This window comes from Leptonychotes weddellii, chromosome X (genome assembly GCF_054177405.1).
Source record: "Leptonychotes weddellii isolate Sample4059 chromosome X, ASM5417740v2, whole genome shotgun sequence".
NCBI lineage: Eukaryota > Metazoa > Chordata > Mammalia > Carnivora > Phocidae > Leptonychotes > Leptonychotes weddellii.
This window is the reverse complement of record NC_138385.1, coordinates 19,260,514-19,279,059: the sequence shown is the minus strand read 5'-3', so window position 1 is coordinate 19,279,059 and position 18,546 is coordinate 19,260,514. Positions and strand designations below refer to the sequence as shown.

At 35.9% G+C, this 18,546-nt stretch overlaps 1 protein-coding gene across 1 annotated transcript in view; it reads right to left on the bottom strand.

The window, feature by feature from the left end:
* Nucleotides 1-3,003: 3,003 nt before the first annotated feature.
* The window catches only part of LOC102729176 (actin-related protein T2), a 63,489-nt gene continuing 47,946 nt past the window's right edge, over nt 3,004-18,546 (bottom strand). Inside the window, 9 exon segments of the mRNA XM_081809272.1 lie at nt 3,004-3,337; nt 3,339-3,364; nt 3,366-3,638; nt 3,640-3,722; nt 3,725-3,932; nt 3,934-4,190; nt 4,193-4,330; nt 4,333-4,388; nt 11,887-11,953. Of these exon segments, the coding sequence (XP_081665398.1) occupies nt 3,229-3,337; nt 3,339-3,364; nt 3,366-3,638; nt 3,640-3,722; nt 3,725-3,932; nt 3,934-4,190; nt 4,193-4,330; nt 4,333-4,388; nt 11,887-11,953 (1,217 nt within the window). The 3' untranslated portion in view covers nt 3,004-3,228.

The window sequence follows — 18,546 nt, the reverse complement described above, 5'->3', positions numbered from 1 at the left end:
TAGATGCCAGAATTGCATTTTGTAAATTTTACCATTTCCTAATTTTTTTAAAAATAGAAAAATATTTCTAAATTTCTAAAATTTTATGATAGTAACTTTTATAAATTTCTGGTAAATATTATACTTAATTGAGAAATATGGGAATTTTTCTTAATAAAGCAAAAGGAAATATATGAGCACCATATATCACACTAATATTCCAATACTATTTACTATTTCACTAAGTAATGAAAAATAAATAAATATTCTATACTAGAAAGAAAGAGACAAAACTATGGCTTTTTGCAATTGTGATCATCTACTTAAAAAATCTAATAGAATGATTACAAAATATTTTAGAATTGTCCAGAAAAGTGTGAAATATGAGATTATCATAAAAATAGATTACCTATGCACTTGCAATGGTCAATTTGAAAATATTATAGACATATCTCCTATTCATAACAGTACAATACCATAAAAAATGTGAAACTAAATCTAAGATTAAATTTGAATGACCTAAATGAAAAACAATCTATGAAGTTTTCCTGAGTAAATAGAAAGTCATGGAATATTCCTGCACTGGAAGATTTACTATTATAAAGTTAAAAACTCTACAAATAAATGTATGAATTAAATATAATCCTAATGAAGTTTAGAATACTTTTTGTGGAAAATAACAGACTGATTCATAATTCATCTGAAAAAAGAAAATGGCAGGAATGCTGATGATAATGAAGAGAAAAATAAAGCAGGTTTGTAATACATGTCATGATATATTATAAATATATAGTTTAACAAGCAGTTGAGTTTCAAACTTCAAGTTAGAAATGTAGCTATTCTTAACTCCACTTCCTTCTTTTGAAAAGTATCCCCCAAAATAGTAATAGATAACACTCTATCATCAATTTAAAACAATGTCACAAACTGACACAAAATACAAAACATCTGTGCAATAAGGACAAAAACGAGAGATAATATTTATATGCAGATATAATTTCATATTTACAGTATGATACAGCTTTCTCCAAAAGTAAAATTCAGAGTTATAGTAGACATATGCAATAATAATCTGGATAAGTAGTAATCTAAATAAATAAACCTGAGAACATGAACAATACCAAAGGAGAAATGGGGACTGTTTCTGCAGATCAGATCTTTATGGAAGAAAAGCAAAGGATGTGGAGGTGAAGGAGAAATCATATCAATGGAACATCATGTGTTTGTGTGTGTGTGTGTGTGTGTTTATTAGTTTCCTAGCTGACAAAGAGTGGTGAGCAATGGCAACTTGAAGAAGAAAGGATAATTAGCATTTTCCAGGTCACAATATAGAAAAATACTGACTTAACAGGGTTCAACATGATTTCCCACATAATTTTTGAAGGTCAGAATTTGATGAGAGAATTTTCCCCCGGGGAGAAGACATAAATTTGGTAAATAAGTCAATAAACACAAATTTAGGCTAAGGATTGTCCAGAATCACAACTCTCTCATGATAGGAGGAAGGAGACAATGAAGGAAGTGTTACTATGCTAATTTCCTCATCTTTATAATAGTCAATAGATAATATATAGAGTTGAAACACGTAGTTAAAATTAGCCCAGAGCCTGAAAACGAAATTAAGAAAACAAAGTCAGTATACAGTAGCATCAAAAAGAAGAGAAAGCATATTTAGGAATAAATTTAAGGAGGCACAAGACTAGTACACAGAAAACTGTAAAACATTGTTGAAAAATAAAACAGAACAAAGAGTACCTTAAAAATGAAAATATAAGGAGGGCATGTGTGGTGATGAGCACTGGGTGTTATATGCAACTAATGAATCATTGAACACTACATCAATCAAAAACTAATGCTGTATTATATATATGTTGGCTAATTGAACATAAAAAAGTGAATAAGAAAAAAATATATTCTGTCTGAATGAATTGGAGAACTTGGTATTGCTTAGACAACAGTATTACTGAAAATGATATACAAATTCAACATTAATAATTTAAGATTCATTAAAATCTTAATGGTGGTTTTACAGAAATTGAGAAACATAATCTAAAATTCATAAGGAATTTAAAGAGACCTTGAATAACCAAGGCAATCTTGAAAAAGTAGAACAAAGTTGGAAGACTCACACTTCCCAATTTCAAAATTTACTACCAAGTTGTAGCAATCAAAACAGTGTGGTAGTGGCATAAGGATAGGCTTACAGATCCATGGAATAAAATATATATTCCAGAAATAAGTCCATATGTGTACACTCAATCAATTTTCTACTAGGCTGCCAAGAGTATACAATTGGAAGTGTCTTCTTAACAAATGACCTTGGGAAACCTAGATCTCCACATGCAGAAGAATGAAGTTAGATTACTTATAACATATATAAATATTAACTCAAAATGGATTAAAAACAAACTTAAAAACTGACACTATATAAACCTCTTCGAAGAAAACATAAGGGCAAATATTCACGACCTTCAATTTGGCAATGGTTTCTTAGAAATGACACCAAAAGTACATGTAGCAAAAGAAAACATTGTTAAATTGTACTTCATTAAAATTAAATTCTCTTATGCATCAAAGGCCATTGTTCAGAGAGTGAAAAGTCAATCCAAAAAAAATAGTAAGAAAAGAAAACCCACATATATGATAATGGTTATATAGCCAGAATATATAAACAACTCTGACAACTCAACAACAAAAATAACAAACAACCCAATTAAAAATTGGGCCAAAGCCTTGAATAGATATTTCTCCAAAGAGAATATGCAAATGGAAAATAAACATATTAAAAGATACTGAATATCACTAATCATTAGGGAAATGCAAATCAAAACACGAGATACCTGTTCATATACTTTAGAATGGCTATTATTCAAAAACAGGAAATAACAAGTGTAGGCAAATATGTGAAGAAAAAGAACCCCCATGCTTTGTGGTTAGGAATGTAAAATGAATGGTGCAGCTGCTAACCAAGCATTTTGGTAGTTCCTCAAACATTTAAACATAAAATTAACATATGACCCAGAAATTCCACTCTTAAATATACACCCAAAAGAGTTGAAAGTGGAGACACTGATATTTATACAGCAGTGGTTACAACAATGTGCCACCAAGAGTGAACTGAAACCCAAAATGGCAAAATACTTTTACTAAATATCTTGCTTGAAGAACAATATCACCTCCCACTGGTGTTCCTATGATCTGACATTTAGACTTGTCCCCACCATGTGAGGTTTTTAAAAATCATCTTTTCTAAATGATAAATCTCCCAAACTCCTTAAGACTTTCACAGATAATCCCCATCTGTTTAAAATTGTTCAGAGAAGTCTCAATGGATGCACCAATCCACACAGATAAACACATCAGAAGAAGCTGTGATATTGATGGGGAGTCCCTTTGGAAGCCAGCTATTCCAGTTCTTTCATAAGACTTTCCTCAAGCCCAGAGAAGCAAGTAATGCCCCTAAACAGCACAATTTTCACAAAAAGATTCTTCTGAATTTTAGTGCTACCCTTCGTAATGCTGCTGGAGACTGTTTTTGAGAGTCCCAGATTGTGGATACCCAGCTGGTCAGGTGCAAAAAGAATCTCAGGCATCTGGTACAGCTGGTTCTCAATATAGATGACATTTTCAATTGGCTGTTTATATTCTCTCAGTTGGCATGATATCATCTGGCCTCTTACATAGTTCTTTCTCTGGCTCCAAGGCCACATAACACAGCTTCTCTTTGATATCACCCAGTAAGACTTGTCAAATATATGAGGGAAGGTGCTCACACTAGTGAGGAGGAGCCAGGTGATATGCTCTGTGATGTCCTTCCTTGCCATTTAGAGCTTGGTGAGAGCATTAGGTAGGGAATAATCTTCAAAGATAGGGACAGTGCAAGGAACCCCATCCCCACTGTCCACCATTAGTCCCATGACAGAGGTAGAGCTGTATAGCTGTATAGAGCTATACAGCTACCACTGCATGGTTAGACAGGTAGAAGGCAGGCACATCGAAGGTCTCAAACATCACTTCTGCTATTTTTTCTCAAATCTCTCTTGGGTCCAAGAAGGATTTAGTCATGAGCACAGCCCATTGATAGGGTTTTACTTCCAGCTCCCACTCAAAAAGATACTTTCAGAGTTTCTCCTTGTCATCATATCCTATTACCAGTCCATACTCATGGGGGTAGTGTAAATGCAAGACTTCATACTTGTACAGGGTTTCTTCCCTATAAAGTACTTTTTCTAATAGGCCCCTGACAAAAGCATATTTAATTTTGGATGCCCCATGACAAAACTGATGACATGATGAGGTCCAATCTCTCCAGATATGGCTGCTTTGCAGAGTCTTGGTCCATTGTCAAAATTATAGCTGGAATATCTAATACATATGTGTTAAATATTTCTACAGTATGCTCTTCCAAACTTCAACAAAATAAAGGAAACTTGGTCACTTTGTAAGACAACAAGCACCTCTGGATGTTTTACAACCACAGGATTCCAAAGTTCTCATGTTGACACTCAGGCAGAGCTACCAGGTTGTCCCCAATTCCCCTAAACACACTGTCCTCAACCCGTGAATCTTGCCTCCTTTCAGAGAGCCTAAGGCCCACTGAGGCAATTTCAGGGATGATTTCCCCCTATGTAACAATCTAGCCATAGCAAAAATAGTCCTCAGAGAATATCAGAGAGATTTTAAAGAGTATGGTTTCTGAGCCATATGCATTTCCTGCTTGGTGAAACATAAGCAGAGTAAGGCAAATTATACCTATGAACAGCTTTGATAAACCTGTGAACTTGAAGTAGAGACCAAGCTTTAGTACCAAGTGAAGCTACAAAGCTATGTCCTTGTCCCAGCGAACTGGTTTCTTCTACTCTGTTCATCTGATGTTTATGGGATGATGAAAATACCCTTCCCTTTGTAAGGGGAGAAGCTAAGCACCAGATACAAGTCTGGGTCTGAGTGGGGATTCCTGTAACTCAGTTCCAGCATCACTCAGAACATTTGTCTTTTCCCCTTCTTACAATTATTTTTAAACAACTTTATTGAGACAAATTTCACATACCATAAAATTTACCCATTTAAAGTATATAACATGATGCTTCTTTGTATATCCACTGATAGGTACAAACATAATAGATATCAATTTAGAATATTTTCATCAGCACAAACAGAATCCCATACCCTTCAAACAGCACATCTTCAGACCATTCCCCCCAAGCCCTAAGAAACCACTAATATATTTTTGTCTTTATGGATTTATTACCTCTTTTGCATATTATGAATGGAAGCATAAAATATGTTAACTTTTGTGACCAATTTCATTTTCTTTATATATTGTTTTCAAGGTTAATACATTTCTTAGAGAGAGCACATTTTGTTTATCCATTCATCAGTTAACAGACATTTGGATTTTTCCCATCTTTGACTATTAAGAAATATGCTGCTAAAAAAAATCTTGAATATGTTTTTGGAAAGACTTATGTTTTCATTTCCCTTGGTTATATATCTAGAAATGGAAAAGCTTGGAAATATGATAATATTATGTTTAATCATTTAAGGAATTTTCAGCTGTTTTCCAAAATGTCTGAGGCATTTTACATTCAAACCAGCAGTGTAGGAGAGCTTATACTTTTCCACATGATCACAAACACTAATTAGTATCTGACTTTTTTATTATAGGCATTATATTAAGTATGATATGACATCTCATGGTGGTTTTGATTTATATTTCCTTGATAGCTAAAGATGTCAAGCATCTTCTCATATGTTTATTGGCCATTAGTTTATTGTTTTGGAGAAATATCTATTCAGTTGCTCAGTTCATTTTAAAGTAAGTTTGTAAATTCAAAATGGATGAAAGACCTAAATGTTTCTAAACTCAAAATGGATGAAAGGAATACAGTAAAATCCTAGAGAACATAGGCAGTAACCTCTTTGACATTGGCCTCAGCAACTACTTTCAAGACAGGTCTCTAAAGGCAAGGGAAACAAAAGCAAAAATGAACTTTTGGGACTTCATCAAGATAAAAAGCTTTTGCACGACAAAGGAAACAGTCAACAAAACTGAGAAGCAACCCACAGAATGGGAGAAGACATCTGCAAATGACATTACAGATAAAGGACTAGTATCCAAGATCTATGAAGAACTTCTCAAACTCAACCCCCAAAAAACAAATAATCAAGTCAAGAAATGTGTAGAAGACATGAACAGACACTTCTCCAAAGAAGATATGCAAATGGCTAACCGACACATGAAAAAATGTTCAACATCACTAGCCACCAGGGAAATACAAATCAAAACCACAATGAGATACCTCCTATACCAGTTAGAATGGCAAAAATTAACAAGACAGGAAACAACAAGTGTTGGTGAGGATGTGGAGAAAGGGGAACCCTCTTACATTGTTGGTGGGAATGCAAGCTGGTACAGCCACTCTGTAAAACAGTATGGAGGTTCCTCAAGACATTAATAATAGAGCTACCCTATGACCCAGCAATTGCACTACTAAGAATTTACCCCAAAGATACAGATGTAGTGAAAAGAAGGGGCACATGAACCCCAGTGTTCATAGCAGCAATATCACAATAGCCCCCTGTGGAAGGACCTGAGATGCCCTTCAACAGATGAATGGATAAAGAAGATGTGGTTCATATATACAATGAAATATTACTCAGCCATCAGAAAGGATGAATATCTACCATTTGCATTGGCATGGATGGAACTGGAGGGGATTATGCCAAGTGAAATAAGTCAAGCAGAGAAAGACAATTATCATATGGTTTCACTCATATATGGAACATAAGGAATAGTGTGGAGGACCATGGGGGAAGGGAGGGAAAACTGAATGAGAAGAAATCAGAGAGGGAGACAAACCATGAGAGACTCTGAATTCCAGGAAACAAAATGAGGGTTACAGAAGGGAGAGGGGTGGGGGATAGGGTGACCGGATGATGGGTATTAAGGAGGGTGATGAGCACTGGGTGTTATACGCACTAATGAATCCTTGAACACTACATCAAAAACTAGTGATATATTATATGTTGGCTAATTGAACTTAATAAAAATAAAGTAAGTTTGTCTTTTTATTATTGAGTCATGATAGTTTTTTATATATGCTAGATAAAACTACCTTCTTAGGGGCACCTGGGTGGCTCAGTCGGTTAAGCATCTGCCTTCAGCTCAGGTCATGATCCTGGAGTCCTGGGATGAAGCCCCACATCAGGCTCCTTGCTCAGCAGGGAGCCTGCTTCTCCCTCTCTCTCTGCTCCCCTGCTCCTGCTCTCTCTCTATCTCAAATAAATAAATAAAATCTTTAAAAAAACCTACCTTATCAGATATATGATATTCAAATATTTTCCTCATTCTGTGAGTTGTCTTTTCACTTTCTTGATAGTGTCTTTCAAATCACAAGCATTTGTATTTTTTTAAGATTTTTATTTATTTATTTGAGAGAGAGAAAGCAGGAGCGGGGGGAGGGGCAGAAGGAGAGGGAGAAGCAGACTCCCCACTGAGCAGGGAGCCTGATGTGGAGCTTGATCCCAGGACCCCAAGGTCATGACCTGAGCTGAAGGCAGACACTTAACTGACTGAGCCACTCAGGTGTCCCACAGGCATTTGCATTGGTGATGAACTACAATTTACCTATTTTATCTCTTGCTGCTAGTGTTATCTGCGTCATATCTAAGACTCTATTGTCAAATCTGAATTCATGAAGATTTACCCCTATGTTTTCTTCTATGAGATTTACAATTTTAAATCAAACTTTTATGTCTTAATCCATACTTATTTAACTTGGCATATGGTGTGAGGTAAAGGTGCAACTTCATTTTTTTGCATGTGGCTATCCTGAATACAGTAATTTAGAAATAGAATAATATACCATGACCAAGTGGAATTTATTCCAGCAATGCATGGTTGGTTCAAATGAAGAAATCATTCAATATAATATATCATATTAATAAAAGATAAAAACCATATAGTCTCAGTAGAGAAAAAAACATTTGCCCAAATCCAACATCCTTCATAATAGAAACACTCAAAAATGAGTAATAGAATTTAACTTCCTCAAATTCATAAAAGACATGTATGAAAAAATCTATAGCTAGCATTATACATAATAGTGATAGACTGAATGCTTTCCCCTTATATCAGGAACAAAATGAGATGTTCATTCTCACTACTCTTATTCAATATTATACTGAACATTCTTGCTAGGGCTATTAGTCAATAAAATAAACTAAAAGGCCTCCAAATTGGAAAGGAGGATATAAAATTATATGCATTTACAGATAACATAATTCTATATATAGAAAATCCTAAGGAATCCACAAACAAACAAACAAAAAGTGTCAGCAAGGTTGTGGAATTAAAAAAAAAATCAATATAATCAATATTCAATTAAAAAATCAATATAATAGTTTTTATTTTATACAAGGCCAATGAACAGTCTGAAAATGCATTTACAAGCAGGAATAGAAGGATTTCAACTGGAAGAGAAAAGAACATAAACAGAAACCATGGCAGATAGGTGTTGTGACTATTTGTAATATAGTAGTAAGTGCTATGTTGTACTGCCCAGTTCCCACCGTTAAGAACCAATGTATTTTTATCTCCCAGCTGCCGGGAGTGTTGCCTGCTGATGACTCACAGCCAGGGATCTTCCTAGATATTCTTCTCAGCTAATGGGAGCTAAATTGCCTACGGTTGTGTTGCGTTGCCGGGAGCAGCCTGCACCCAGTGACTGGTCAATGAGGGAGGTATTGTCCTAGCCCCCTTGATCCAAGTTGCATGAACTGTGAAGGCCCATACCAGATCAATTGCTCCCCGTGGGATTAGCTGAAGCTTGTTGTGCAAATAAACCACACAGTTCAATTTATGACTGCTCAGTTTTGCTACCCTCACTCCCTTCTATGTATTGTTGTCAATAGCACTCACCAACATACTCTCTGAATGCAAATATCAGTCTTAATGACCATATCCTAGAAAACATAACATAAAAGGGTTTGCCTCTGAAGTAATTTGAGGAAGCAGAATCTAAAATGGAATTTTGAATCTTAATAATTCACTGGCCAGGAGGCAATGACCCCACAGATGGTATCTATCATGCTCTAGAGGTGCAGTTGTAAAAGAAAAATAATCTCACCAGTGATGGGCTGGAATCAGATATACTAATGAGAAGGAATACACTGGTGGGTGCTGTATCTCAGGATTCTGAGAAGTTTGGGGAAAGCAGTAATTATAAGGACAATGGAATTTGATGGCTCCTGTTGAGTAACATCATTACATTGGAGAAAGACAATGAAAGGTAATTAATCAACAATATAATGCAAAGTGCAAAAGTGAGGACCTCTTTGACAGTTTCTAAAGAGACTCTCATCTCTCACATCCAGAGGACAAAAATAAGAATCAGGTTCAGAATTTAATTATAAGGGTAGTGGGGTTCCAGATATGTTTTAACTCTCAGTCTTTGCATGGCTGCTATGTTAAGGTCAGGGCCCTATTTGGGAAGGAGTGAGGCCCTGAGATATAAGATGGAGACATCCAAAGAAACAGTCTTAAAAATCTTGAATCACCATATTGCACTGAAACATATGATTCGGCAAAGGTGGTCCACTGCTCCCTGTTACAGTCTGACACCTTTCTTCTTTTGAGATGATGTGGAGGTCTCTGCATTAGAAAACTTCAAAGGTCCCTTCAGGCTTTTTTGTTAATGAATTTATTTATTTATTTATTTATTTATATTTAAATTTTATTAATTAATATGTAATGTATTATTAGTTTCAGAGGTAGAGGTCAGTGATTCATCAGTCTCATATAATACCCAGTACTCATTACATCACATGCCCTCCTTCAGGCTTTATCTACAATAGTGCTTCTGGCCACTAAGAAAAATAACTGTAGTCAAATCACAACATAATTTGAACAAGGAAGGGGTGGGCCTGCTAACATCAGTTTTAATAACAAAGCAGTAACTCTGGAAGGTGGTGCTAATGCACTTCTAAGATGGTTCTTGGGAAAAAAAAAAAAGATGGCCCTTGAAGCTTAGGCAATGTGATGGCCCATCCTAGATAATGAAGAAATAAATGAATTCCCATGTAAGACAGTAGAAGGGATCAAAAGTTTTAGAAAAGTAGGACTGCCAGAGTATGTATACCACATAGAGATGATAAAAATCTACCAACCAACTATGTTCTCTGGGAGGGTTTTATTTTTCAAAATAATAAATCTGCTGGTGAGAAGGACACCAGCATTGTTGACAATCTTTTGGATATCCTCCAAAGGTCATGGCTGCTGGTAAGAGATGCTGTTATAGAATGGGGCTCCTTGATAGCAATGCCAATGATAGGTGGCTGAAATAACAAAGGCTAAGTGAAAACATTTATATGTAAGAAGTAAAGTAGACATAATAAGCAGAATAAATAGCAAGTTAATAGTTTCATCCAGGGAAGGCTGTCCCAAAAAGAACTATAAAGATGGTTAATACTTTTGGAGATTGCCCTTTTGGAAATGGAAATATCATAAAAGTAAAAAGTGAATAATAGAGGCGGAACATGGGAAGATAGTGCAATAGGAGAATCCTAAGCTCACCTCCCCCCATGGATATGCCTAGATAAAAAAGCCACATCAATATAACTAACCCAGAAAACAAACTGAAGACTGGCAGAAACAGACTCACCACAGTTAATCATAGAGAGGGGGGCATATTAAACATCACAGGAAAGGTAGTGTGTTGAATTGGAACCAAGCTAACTTGCAAATAACCACATATGGGAGTGGCACCATGAGCAAAAAAAAAAGGGGGTGGGGAATGGAACAGACTCCACACTAGGCACCCCACACAAGAAGGACCCGCACTGGGAAGATGAGTACCCATTGTATTTGGCTGTGAATACCAGAGCGGCTTAACTCTGCAAGTTTTTACAATTAGTAGGGCTTAACACTAGTAAATTTAAAAATCTCTGGGTCACCTTTGGTAGAGCTAGAGGGTGAGAGAAAATTGAGTCCTCACCCTTAAAGAGACAGCATAACAAACAACCCTGCCAAGAAACAGCATAGAAGCAGCAGTTGGAAAAATTCCTGGGTTATACATGAAGATTAATTTACTAATCTCAGAACATGTGCTTGAGAGGCAGGGATTTTTAGAAAACATCTCCAGAAAAAAAGAAAAGAGCAGGTTAGCACTATTTATCTCTACCTATCCAGCCTAGATACCTACACACCTGCAGGAATCAGCATGAACACTCACCACCTAGCTTGCAAATACTGCATGCCCTGCCCCTCATATTCTTTTGCAGTCTGCCCCATCCAACCCACCCCACTGGACAAGATTATGTCCAAGGTGGCTCCTGTCATGTTTTATTCTGTAAGAAGCCCTGAAAGTGGCCAACACCACTGCAAAGTGACTCTTGCCCTAGAGAAAGAGAAAGATAATCACACACACCAGTTCCACTGTAGCCCAAGCAATGAGCTAGGAGGAGACATCTGATCTGACTGCCAGCCCTACCCACCAATACATACCTCACAGGAGGCAGCACAAAGAGAGAGCTCTGTAAATTGGGGTCACTGCAAACCCAACAGTTTGGGGGGCAGACATCTGGTCTGACTACAGACCCTGCACACCAGTGAAAGGCTCTCAGGGGACAAGGCAAAGAGAGTCCCCTGCAGTTTGGTGTGACCACAGTTACAGCAAATGAACTGAGGGAAGGCATCTGGTTTGACCATACTATAAATCCAAGGCAGCCCAAACTGGCCCCTTAACTGCAAAGAGATGAAACCTGCCCAAAACAGGCTAAAAGGGCCATTACAGCCAACTGGACTGAATGCAAACACACCTCAACCACAATAGTAGGGCACATACAATACACAAACGAGGCACCCCTACAGTGCCAGGAGCTGGTGAACAGCAGACATTGCATTACAGGGTACTATAAGACCTTTTCTTCATAAGGTCACTACTTTCAAGATCAGGAGGCATAGCTGACATTCCTAATACAACGAAACAGACATAGAGAGTTAGACAAAATAAGGAGACAGAAGAATATATCCCAAATGAAAGAACAGGACAAAATCACAGCAAAAGACCTAATTGGAATAAATATAAGCAATATTCTTGATAGAGAATCCAAAGAACGTTCACAAAGATACTAGATTTGAGAAAAGAATGGGGGAGTTCAGTAAGACCTTCAACTGAAATTAAAAGTACACTAAAGAGAATAAACAGTAGATAACAGGGAGCAAAATGGATCAGCAAACTGGGAAGAAAGAGTAATGGAAAGCAACCAAGCTGAACAACAACAACAACAAATCTTACAAAGAGAGAATACCTTAAGTGAACTCAGGCACATCATGAAGTGTAATAATTTTGCATTATAGGGATCCCAAAAGAAAAAGAGAAGGGGGAAGAAAACTTATCTGAAGAAATAAAAACATCCCTAATCTGAGGAAGGAAACAGACATCCAGATCCACAAGGTACAGAGAGCCCCCAAAAAATGAACCAAAAAAGGTATACGTCAAGACACATAAAAATTAAAATGTCAATTTTAAAAGCAGTGAGAGAAAAGAAAACAGTTATATATAAGGGAAATCTCATAAGGCTATCAGCTTATTTTTCAGTAGAAACTTTGTAGGCCAGAAGGGAGTAGCATGATATACTCAAAGTGCTGAAAGGAAAAAAAAAACAAAAAACTGCAGCCAAGAATATTCTATCCAACAAGGCTATATGCAGAATAAAAGGAGAGAGAAAGATTTTCCCAGACAAATAAAAGTTAAAGAAATTCATCACCACTAAACCAATTCTATAAGAAATGTTAAAGGGAATTATTTGAGTGGAAAGAAAAGGCCGTAGTCAAGAATAAGAAAATTAGGAAAAGAAAAAAATTCAAAGGTACATACAAACATAATAAAAGTAGTAGATTAATCACTTATAAAACTAGTACAGAGGTTAAAGAAGAAAAGCAGTAAAATAAATTATATATAAAAATCAGCCAAGTGATTTACAAAATAAAAGGATGTAAAGTATGACATCATATACATTAAACATGGAGGAGGGTGATCATCATGCTAATAGAGACTGCTATAAACATAACATGTTATATGTAAACCTAATGGTACACAGATCAGAAAGCTGTAATAGATACACAAAAAATAAAGAAAAAGGAATCCAAGCATATCACTTAGAAAACTATCAAGCCACAAGGGATGAGTGCAAGAGAAGAAATGAACAGAGAAGAACTGTAAAAACAATCATAAAACACGTAACAAAATGGCAATAGGTATAGACCTATCAATAACTACTTTGAATGTAAATGGACTAAATGTTCCAATCAAAACATATAGGGTGATGCAATTGATTTTAAAAAGCAAGACCCATTGATATGCTGCCTATGAGAGACTTATTTCACACCTAAAGACACATGCAGACTGAAAATGAAGGGATGGAAAAACATTTATCATTCAAGTGGAAGCAAAAAGAAAGCTGGGGTAGCAATACTTATATCAGACAAAATAGATGTTAAAACACAGACTGTAACAAGAGACAAAGAAGGACACTACATAATCATAAAGGGATGAATCCAACAAGAAGATAAAACAATTGTAAATATTATGCACTTAATATTGGAGCATTAAAATACATAAAGCAACCATAAGAGACATAAAGGAAGAAATTGATGGAAAAAAATAATAGAAGGGATTTTAACATCCCACTTACATCACTGGATAGATCATCTAGACAGAAAATCAACAAAGAAACATTGGCATTGAATGACACATTAGGCCAGATGGATCTAACAGATACATTTAGAACATTCCATCCAAAAACATTGGAATGCACATTCTTTTCAAGTGGAACATTCTCTAGACTAGATCATGTTAGGCCACATAATAAGTCAAAACAAATTTAAAAAGATTGAAATCTTATCATGCATCTTTTCAGCCACAACGGTGTGAAACTAGAAATCAATCACAAGAAAATTTCTTAAAAGAACACAAATCCTTGGAAGCTAAATAACATGCTACTAAAAAATGAATGGGTTAACCAAGAAATCAAAGAGGAAATTAAAAAAAAAAGAGATAAATGAAAATGAAAACACAGTGGTCTGAAATCTTTTGGATGCAGTGAAATCTATTCTAACAGGGAAGATTATAGCAATACAGACCTACTCCAAGAAGCAAAAACAAACAAAACCCACTCAAATAAAAACCTAATTTTATGCCTAAAGGAGTTAGAAAAAGAAGAAATAAACAAAGCTCAAAGCCAGTAGAAGGAAGGAAATAATAAATATTAGAGCAGAAAAAAATGAAATAGAGACTACTCTTAATCATAGGAAATAAACTGAGGGTTGATGGAGGGGAGGGGAGTGGGGGGATGGGGTAACTGGGTGATGGACATTAAGGAGGGCATGTGATGTAATGAGCACTGGGTATTATGTAAGACTGATGAATCACTGAACTCTAGCTCTGAAATTAATAATACATTATATGTTAATTAATTGATTTTAAATTTAAAAATAAATAAATATTGGAAAAAATAAACTGAGAAAATAAAAAAAAAAAAAAGAACTCCAACAAACAAAAGTCAAGGACCAGATGGCTTCACAGGTGAATTCTACCATCATCTAAAGAAGAGTTAATATTTTTTTTCTTAAACTATTCCAATAAATTTTTAAAACAGGAAAAAAGTTCCAAATATATTCTACAAGGCCAAGATTACCCTGATACCAAAACCAAATAGAGACAATAAAAAAGGAAAACGATAGTCCAAAATCTCTGATGGACATAGATACAAAAATCTTCAATAAAATATTAGCAAACCAAATCCAACAATATATTAAAAAATTCATCACAATCAAGCAGGATTTATTCCAGGCACCAAGAGTGGTCCAATATTCACAACTAAATCAACATGAAACATCATATTAACAAAAGAAAACATGAAAACCATATAATCACTTCAATGGATGCCAAAAAAGCATTTGACAATATACAACATCCATTCACGATAAAAACTTTCAACAAAGTAAGTTTAGGGGGACCATACCTCAACATAATAAAGGCCATATATGTAAAACCCACAGCTAACATCATACTTAGTGGTGAAAAGCTAATAGCTTTTTCTTTACGATTCAGGAATAAGAATGATGTCCACTCTCACCAATTCTATTAAACATATTACTTAAAGTCTTAGCCACAGCAATCAGACAACAAAAAGAAATAAAAGGCATTCAAATTGGTAAGAAGTAAAACTTTCACTATTTGCTGATGACATGATATATATACAGAAAACCATAAAGACTCCACCAAAAAAACTACTAGAACTGATAAATGAATTCAATAAATTCACAGGATACAAATTAATATACAGAAATCTGTTGAATTTCTATACACTAATAATGAAATAGCAGAAAGAGAAGTTAAGAAAACAATCTCATTTACAATTGCACCAAAACGAATAAAATACCTAGGAATAAACTTAACCAATAAGGTGAAGGACCAGTACTCTGAAAAATATAAAACATTGATTAAAGAAATTGAAGATGACACAAATGGAAAGATATTGCATGCTCATGGATTCAAAGAACCAATATTTTTAAATGTTCATACTACTTAAAGCAATCAACAGATTTAATGAATCCCTATTAAAATATCAAGAATATTTTTCACAGAAGTAGAACAAATAATTCTAAAATTTGTATGGAACCACAATAAGACCCAAAATAACCAAATCAATATTTAGAAAGAAAAACAAAGCTGGAGGAATCACAATACCAGATTTCAACATATATTACAAAGCTGTATTAATCAAAACAGTATTGTAGTGGCACAAAAATAAACACATAGATCAATGGAACAGAAGAGAGAGCCCAGAAATAAACCCACACATTTATGGTCAACTAATCTACAACAAATGAGTGAGACTATACAATGGGAAAAAGAGAGCGTCTTCAACAAATGGTGCTGGGAAAACTGAACAGCTACATGTAAAAGAATGGAATGGGATCACTTTCTTACACCACAAACAAAAATAAAATAAAAATTGATTAAAGAACTAAATATGAAACTGGAAACCAAAAAAAAAAAAATCCTTGAAGAAAACTTAGGAAGTAATCACTTTGACATCAATCATAGAAACATTTTTATACAATTTTTCATATCTCCAAAATTAAACTATTGGAACTAACCAAAATAAAAGCTTTTGCTTACTGGAGAAAACCACCAACAAAACATAAAGACTGCCTACTGAATGGGAGAATATATTTAAAATGATATATTTGATAAGGAGTTAATATCCAAAATACATAAAGAACGTATACAACTCAACACTTAAAAACATAATAATACAATTAAAAATGGGCAGAGGACATGGATAGACATTTTTCTAAGACACATGAAAAGATGTGTAATGGCAGTAATTATCAGGGAAATGAAAATCAAAACCACAATGAGATATCACCTCACATATGTCAGAATAGTTAAAAAACAAAACAAGAAATAACAAGTGTTGGTGAAGATATGGAGAAAAAAGAACTCTTGTACATTGTTGATGGCAATGCAAGTTGGTTCAGCCACTATAGAAAATAATATGAAGGTTCTTCAAGAAATTAAAAATAGAATTACCCATGTGATCCAGTAAATCCACCACTAAGAATTTACCTAAAGAAAAGGAAAACATTAATCCAAAAAAACATATGCACCTCTATGTTTATTACAGTATCACATACAATAGCCAAGATAAGGAAGTAACTCAAGTCTTCATCAATAGATGGATAAATGGATAAGGAAGATGTGAGATCTATATAATGTTAATATAATATAATCTATATATCTATATGCATATTATGAGGAATATTATATATATAATGGAATACTACTCAGCCATAAAAAAGAATGAAATTTTGCCATTTGCAATGCCATAGATGGACCTAGAAGATATAATAAATACCAAGTGAAATAAGCTAGTCAGAGAAAGGCAAATATTATATGATTTCACTCATATGTGGCCTTTTAGAAACAAAACAAAGGAACAAAGAAAAAAAGAGATAAACAAAACCAGACACAAATATAAAGAACAAACTGGTGGTTGCTAGAGGGGAGATGGGTGAGGGAATAGGTGAAACAGATGAAGTAGAGTAAGAGTACATTTATCATGATGATCACTGACTAATGTACACAATTATTCAATCATTATATTGTATACCTGAAGTGAATATAACACTGTATGTTAATTATACTGGAATTTAAAAAGTGAATAACGGAGGTAACCATTAAAAAGGAAAAAAAATGAAAATTTCAGAAATATAAAAATAAAATATAAATTACTAGATGGGATTTTGGGAAATATGGTGGAATAGGAGAACCTCAAGCTCACCCTGAGCCACATTTACAACTCAGTATCACTCACATCAGAGTAAATAAACTGGAGAGTGACATGAAGTTCAGCAGAACAAACTCCACAACTAAATTTAGAGAAGAAACCACATCTGAGAGTTTAGGAAGGCCAGAAACAGTGGTCTGGAGCTGGCCACAGGAGATAGGGAGCTGCAAGAACAGAGAGGGGAAAGCACCAAGGAGTCCACACAAGGAAATGAATCCCCATAACGTCTGGCCTTCAAAACCAGAGGGGCTGAAAGCCATGATTTTATATAACCAGCAGGACTTGGAGCCTGGAGCATTAAAAGTCAGCTGACTCAGCACTGAGCAAGCTAGTAGGGCTAGGGATAGCTGGGACCCTGCCCTTAAAGAGATAACAGTCCACAGAGAGGCAACATAGAAGCCACAGCTTGCACAAAGCATGGGACAAACAGGAGCTCTATCTGCTTAAATGGATTTTGGAGCATGTTGGGGGACTTTTCTGGGAACAAAGGAGCTGATGTGCCATTTTCCTCCCCTGCCCCCCAGCATAAACACAGAGCTACCTGTGGGAAGTAGTGCTACACATATACTTGCTACCTAACCTGCTAGCAGTGTGCCCCACCTGAGTTCTTGTGAACACCTGCTCACTCCAAGCCTGCAGGCCTTGGTCCTGGAATCAAAGCAAAATTTTTTAGAGCCACATGTGACCATCCCAGCTGACAAGGACCAATGGCTGCTGCACACTGTGCCCCAGTTGCTGCCACTGCCACAAGCCTCACCCCTAGTGGCCACCAAGCTTCAGAGGATCCAGCCTAGGACTAGTAGCTCAGCACAAATTTTGCTAACTCCATGTGCACCACACCCAGTTGCCCCACACACAGACACCCTGCATTCCAGGCCACCACCACTGTCTCCAGATACAGCTACCTTGCACACAGACACTACACCCTTCACACAGCTGCTGCATGCCCCAGGCCACCACCATCTCTGTGCACTGTATTCCTGGCCACCACAGCCACTAACGCTTACCATGCCCATAGCCACCACTGTGCTGTGTCCTTGGTGGCCACCACACTTGGGGGATCTGGCCTAGGCTAGAAGCTCAGCACAACTTTTGCTAAAGCCTTGCTTGCAACCTGCCAAGCCACCACACACACAGACACCAGGCACTCCTGCCCTCTTCAACACTTCTGTGCCTCATGACCTGGCTGTCACCACTAGTGTGCAC